General features: G+C 45.3%; 1 protein-coding gene across 1 annotated transcript in view; it reads right to left on the bottom strand.

Annotated features, from left to right (window-relative positions):
- Window positions 1–4,181: 4,181 nt before the first annotated feature.
- The window catches only part of TFCP2L1 (transcription factor CP2 like 1), a 66,295-nt gene continuing 63,510 nt past the window's right edge, over window positions 4,182–6,966 (bottom strand). Inside the window, exons 14-15 of the mRNA XM_032250611.1 lie at window positions 6,774–6,825; window positions 4,182–5,874 (exon numbers count right to left, since the gene is read on the bottom strand). Of these exons, the coding sequence (XP_032106502.1) occupies window positions 5,828–5,874; window positions 6,774–6,825 (99 nt within the window). The 3' untranslated portion in view covers window positions 4,182–5,827. The remainder of the gene's footprint in view (window positions 5,875–6,773; window positions 6,826–6,966) is intronic.

Here is a 6,966-nt window from a genome sequence, read left to right as displayed (position 1 = left end):
AGTTCAGAAGCCACAGGCTGGTGGAAGTGCCCTGGGAAGGGCTGTCCTGCTCAACAGGCTAGGACCTCTGGACTCAGAGCTCACAGGAAAGACCCTGGACAGGTGTGGGAAGGCCTATGGCTTTTTTGTATGTCAATCAAATGAAAAATAAAACCTGGAGCTTTAGCTCATCTGACCCCTGTGGAAGGGATGAGCTGCTGAATCAGGCACCTGAGACATTTTGGTACCAAATAACTATGCGTACTTTTGTTTGGTATTTGTTATTTTCTATTCTTTCATAAGCTACAAGCTTTAACTATAACCATGAGAAGGTAAGGAGAGAAGATGCCAGGGGGCAAGCCAAAAAAAATGGAAGCCTCTACTAACAGCACACCAAGGCAACAGACTTTTATTAGATCCTCTTTTGGAATTACGAAGTAAAATATTAGCCTCCTACGCTTTTGAGAATTAAAATTTAACCCACCATCATTTAATCTTGGTAGTGACATCACTTGGTTACAGTGATGACAGATAGCCTGAGGGGCTGGGCCTCAGAAAACCAAAGGTCTAGTCTTGGTCCTCCCACTAATGGGCTGTGTGACCCTGAGCACATTATTCCACTTCTAGATGGCTCAGTTTCCTCATGACTCATAAAAGGAATTCACCGGTCTCGACCTTCCCCCAAGAACTAGTGTGTGGAGCTGGAACAGGCACCAAGAAAGCATGTGGGGCATCAAAGAGTGACATGACCCGGCACCACTGAGTCAGGTAAAGAGGAAGACAGCAAGAACAGAATAGAAAGGCAGCTGTAAAAATGGTGCAGCCAAACATGGACTGAGTGAAAAAAAAGGTAAGCTTCCCAATGACAACACCCCGTCCCAGGAAACAAGACCCAATAAGAACCAGGGGCCTTTGGCTAGGGTGCCAGGGCAATTCCGTGGAAAAAGGATATTCTTTTCAATAAAGCAGTGAGTGAGACAACTGGATATCCACAAGCAAGGGAATGAAGCTGGACCCCTGCTTCACATCACATATAAAAATACACTCAAAATGGATCAAAGACCATTGTGAGAACTAAAACTATAAAAGTTCTTAGAAGAAAACACAGGCAAGGCCGGCCGCAGTGGCTCAAGCCTGTAATCCCAGCACTTTGGGAGGCCAAGGTGGGTGGATCACGAGGTCAAGGGATCGAGACCATCCTGGTCAACAAGGTGAAACCCCGTCTCTACTAAAAAAATACAAAAAATTAGCTGGGCATGGTGGTGCGTGCTTGTAGTCCCAGCTACTTGGGAGGCTGAGGCAGGAGAATTGCCTGAACCTAGGAGGCGGAGGTTGCGGTGAGCCGAGATCGTGCCATTGCACTCCAGCCTGGGTAACAAGAGTGAAACTCCGTCCCCACAAAAAAAAAAAAAAAAAAAAAAAAAAAAAAGAAGAAGAAAACACAGGCGTTCATCTTCTTGACCTTGGATTGGGCAATGATTTTCTAGATATGGCATCAAAAGCACAAGTGACAAAAGAAAAAAAATAGGTATCTTAGACATCAGAATTAAAAAGTTTTGGAATTCAGATGGTGGACAAAGGAAAAAGAAAAAAAAATATTTAAAAGTTTTGCGTTTCGAAGGACACTACCAAGAAAGTGAAAACAATCCACAGAATGGGAGAACAATTTTACCAATCATATACCTGATAAAAGACTGGCATCTAGAATATACACATAGCTCACACAACTCAATAATAAAAAGAAAGCTCATCCCTGGTAGTCTGGTGGTTAGGAAAACAGAAAACGAGAAGGAAAAAAAAAACAAACCCAATTAAAAATAGGTTAGACCTTTCTCCAAAGATATACACATGGCCCATAAGCACATAAGCACAGGTAAAGACGCTCAACATCAGCAGCCATCAGGGAAATGCAAATCAAAACCTCAACAAGATAGCATTTCACACTCATTAAGATGCTATAATCAAAAAGACGGATAATAGCAAGTGTTGGCAAGGATGTTGAGAAGTTGAAACCTGAATACGTCGCTTGTGGGAATGTAAAATGGTTCAGTTGCTGTAGAAAACCATCTAGCAGTTCCTCAAAAAGTTAAACACGGAGTTACTGTATGACCTAGCAATTCCACTCCTGTGTGTATTCCTAAAAGAAATGAAAACATGTCCACACACACTCTTGTACAAATATGTTCACAGCAGCATCATTAAGAGTAGCCAAAAAGTAAAAACACACAAGTGTCCATCAATGGATGAATCAATGAACAATGTGGTCTATCTATACAATTTAATATTATTCAGCAACAAAAAGGAACGAAGTAACCACCTTAAACTGCATATGGAACCAAAAGAGAACCTGCATAGCCAAGACAATCCTAAGCAAAAAGAACAAAGCCAGAGGTATCACACTACCTGGTTTCAAACTATAGTACAAGGCTACAGTAATCAAAACAGCATGGTACTGGTACCAAAACGGATATAGACCAGTGGAACAGAACAGAGGCCTCAGAGGCAACGCCACACGCCTATAACCATCTTTGACAAACCTGACAAAAACCAGCAACGGGGAAAGGATTCCCTGTTTAATAAATGGTGTTGGGAAAACTGGCTAGCACTGTGCAGAAAGCAGAAACTGGACCCCTTCCTGACACCTTACACTAAAATTAACTCCAGATGGGTTAAAGACTTAAACGTAAGACCTAACACCATAAAAACCCTAGAAGAAAGCCTAGGCAAAACCATTCAGGACATAGGCATACGCAAGAACTTCATGACGAAAACACTAAAAGCATTGGCAACGAAAGCCAAAATAGACAAAGGGGATCTAATTAAACTCTAGAACTTCTGTACAGCAAAAAAAAAACAATCATTTAGAGTGAACCAGCAGCCGACAGAATGGGAAAAAATGTTTGCAATCTACCCATCTGACAAAGAGCTAATATCCAGAATAGACAAAGAACTGAAACAGATTTACAAGAAAAAAACAAACAAACCCATTCAAAAGTGAGTGAAGGATATGAACAGACGCTTCTCAAAAGAAGACATATATGAGGCCAACAAACATATGAAAAAATACTCATCATCACTGAATATTAGAAAAATGCAAATCAAAACCACATTGAGATACCATCTCACGCCAGTTAGAATGGCGATCATTAAAAAATCTGGAGACAACAGATGCTGGAGAGGATGTGGAGAAATAGGAACACTTTTGCACTGTTGGTGGGAGTATAAATTAGTTCAACCATTGTGAAAGACAGTGTGGCGATTCCTCAAGGACCTAGAAATAGAAATTCCATTTGACCCAGCAATCCCATTACTGGGTATATACCCAAAGGATTAGAAATCATTCTATTATAAAGACACATGCACACGTATGTTCATAGTGGCACTGTTTACAATAGCAAAGACCTGGAACCAACCTAAATGCCCATCAATGATAGACTAGACAAAGAAAATATGGCACATATACACAATGAATACTATGCAGCCATAAAAAATGACAAGTTCATGTCCTTTGTAGGGACATGGATGAACCTGGAAACCATCATTCTCAGCAAACTGACAGAAGAACAGAAAATCAAACACCACATGTTCTCACTCATAGGCGGGTGTTGGTCAATGAGAACACATGGACACAGGGAGGGGAGCATCACACACTGAGGTCTGTTGGGGGAGAACAAAGGAGGGACAGTGGGGTAGTGAGGAGGTTGGGGAGGGATAACATGGGGAGAAATGCCAGATGTAGGTGATGAGGGGATGGAGGCAGCAAACCACATTACCATGTGTATACCTATGCAACAATCCTGCATGGTCTGCACATGTACCCCAGAACCTAAAGTGCAAAAAAAATAAAGACCAAGTAATGAAGTACTGATCCATGCTCAACTTGGATGGCCCTAGAAAACATTTCAGTGGAAGAAGCCAGTCACAAAAGACCATGTCACATGATTCCAGACATATGAAATGTCCAGAGTAGGTCAATCTTACATAGAAAGTAGATTCACAGCTGCCCTGGGCCGCAGGAGTCGGAAAGTAGGGGAGTGACAAATGGTACGGGGTTTCTACTGGGGGTGACGAAAACGTACCAACGTTGACTAATTCTGTGAACTGATTGTGGGTCTGTGAATTTACTAAACCAACAGAATTGGACACTAGAAATGGGTAAACTGCATGACATGTGAATTACGTCTCCATAAAGCTGTCAGTTGTTTTTTTTTTTAAATTCACCCGGGTGTGGGTGGGCTGAGTCCAAAAACGAAGTCAGCCTAAAGCTGTTAGTTAACAACTCCCCACCTCCCCTCTAAAAAAGGAGGAGGAATCAGGAACCTGTCTTCACTCTGTTCTGTAGGAATGCCAGCTATTACCCAAGGTAATGACTAACAAGGCCCCCTTTATTCTGAAACATCCTGGTTTATATGATACATTTATATCACTACCCTATCACTATGTGCTACCATGCAGGTGACTTTGCCCCTTTGAGCCTCAGTTTCCTCATCTACAAAACAAGCTTACCCATTGTAGACCTTGTTTTATTCTGATAATCCTTCATTCGAGCACTTCATTCCACAGAAGCTCCATTCAGAAGCTATGATATCCCATTCAGGTGGTCATGGCATCCCCCATGAAACTAAATTAACAAAGAGCTGAAGCCCTAGCCAGCAGAGACCACTGGATCCCAGGAACCAGAGACAAGACAAAGACGAATTTCTGCGTCTACCACAGTTACTGACACACATTTCCCCAGTTAGGCCATTAGGAATGATGACACACCCATTCTGATGCAGGCAAAACACCCTAAACATACCCCTTACAAACAAACCAAGAGAAACATTGAAGTGAGGGGCGCCCAGAGAAAATACAATGCCCCTGTGGCAAATTTAGCAGTGGGTCACCAAGGTTTTCTCTAACTTTCTATAAGTCCATCCAACAGGGCCTGGTATTGTGGCGGTTGAGGTCAGCGGATGATACAACGGAATGCTCCTTCCCAATCCTCCTTACCCACGATTGCCTAGGAAATACAAGTCTTTTCTATTACCGCCCCCCCCAACCTCCCCACAAAGGGCCTCAGAACTAACATCTTCGAGAAAGGCTGTTGAACTGTGATCCGGAGGGGGGCGGAAAGAAAAATACAAAATAGAGAAAGGCTGCACACGTACATTGTGGCATCCACCGCGCCAAGGTGCTGATGCAGAGAGAGGAGCTCATCTCTGGGTTCCGCAGCAGCAGATCCTTAGAAACAAGGTAGAAGAGAAAGAGGTAGAAGGCACACAATAGCCCCACTCCCATCAATTCATCCAAGAACAGGAAAGATGGATGCTCGCCAGGGTCACTGAGAAGGGAAGCAAACGTGAAGGCAAGAGAAGGAGAGCAAACTGCTCCCATTGAGTCAGCAGTGCTGGCCATGCAGCCAACTCCCAGAGGAGGAGGTAAGGGTACCAGCTTCCAGGGGGAAGCCGAGCTTTCTCCGGGGGCAGGAGAGTGCTCAGAAGGGACGGAGACAGGCGGCACCAAAACACCCAAGACGCTTCCAACTAAGGGGCGAGTGGTTTCAGAGCAGGTGTTTCTACTTTTCGCCCTTTTAGAACGTTAGGGTTGGACCAACAGAAAAGAACAAGGAACCATTCAAAATCTGGGGGCCAAGAGGAAGGGAGAAAGGAGCCACTGGCTTTCCGCACATGGTGCTTGGTGTCCCCAGGCTTCTGCTGGTTGGTGCTCTGTAGCTTTCACAGACTGGGCAGGGTCCCTCCTGGCCTCAGCTTGCCTGGTGAGGCCACAGCTTCCAGTGGGGCAATTTCTACATCCACAGGGATCCACGCGGCTGGGTGTTGGAGGCAGGTACAGGGCCCACTGCTGCTCAGAGTCCACATTTCAGGATGATGTGGTAGCCATCATTGCTCTCGGCTGCAAGAGAGAGACACAGGGCATATTTCACAGGAAAAAAGGTACAGTGCCACAGTATCGGGGAGTCCCAAAAGGCAGGCTGTTAGGGTATCAGCAAAGACCACCAAAATAGGGCTGCATACAGCAAAGTGTGCTGGCAGATGCAGGGATCTCACATGCCCTGAGATCTTTAGTGTCTTTTTGACAATAGGTCTTTCCACCATAGCCCTAGGCCCAAGGATGAAAACCTGTATTCCAAGGAGGATTTGCACAACTGTGTTCTCAGGGATGTTATGGCCCCCAGGCCCTAAAGATACTCGGTGGCTAGATAAACAGAACAAGGTGGGAGATGGCTCCACCGTGGTCCAGGGTCTGAGTTGGTCAGAGGGCTTTTGCTCTGATATACCCTATACATGCACCTCAGCCCTTACGAAGGCCACAGCAGGTCTTTCTCTACCTTTTATGATTAAATACATGTTCCTGGCCCACAAGCTCTTCCTTGGCAGAACATAGGCACACTGTCAGGTGGGCCCCTCGTCCCCATCCCTGACCCAGGCTGCCTGCAGACTCCGTGGCTGTATTCCAGGCTTGGTCTTCCTGGAGGACCCCAGGCAATGCGCAATGCTTCTTGCTTCTACTCAACACTGAGTTCATGGAGAACAAGTTGCCTGGCCCAGGATTTCCCTTTCAGAAGTGACCTTGGGGGCCAATCTCACTAGTTCTGCCATTTTTAAAGCTAGCTTTCATAGGGAGTTTGTGTTTTCTTTTTCCCAAAGGCTTTTTCCAGGTCAGCACTCGCTGGAAGGGCCCACCCTGCGGTCAGGCCCCACTCTCCCACCTGCCTCCACAACTGCCCCAGGGATGCAGCCCACACACCTCAACTAAACAAGGGGGGAAGAGGCAGGGGAGGAGGGCTTCACCTTTAATTGTGCTGAGGACAAAACAGGATTCATCTTGGAAATTCTGTACCATCTGAAAGGCAAAAGAGAGAACATGTTCCTTCAACCACGAGTTCATCATTTGGAAAGCCTCGGAGACTGAGCCCAGCCTTGCGCAGCTGCAGAAACGCCACTGCCACAGTGTCTACAGACACAGGAACACGGTAAACACCAC

This window comes from Sapajus apella, unplaced genomic scaffold, assembly GCF_009761245.1.
Source record: "Sapajus apella isolate SASKATOON/1434 unplaced genomic scaffold, GSC_monkey_1.0 scaffold72, whole genome shotgun sequence".
Taxonomy (NCBI): Eukaryota; Metazoa; Chordata; class Mammalia; order Primates; family Cebidae; genus Sapajus; species Sapajus apella.
Note: the sequence above shows the minus strand (reverse complement) of the source record. Positions and strands in the feature narration are given on the sequence as shown.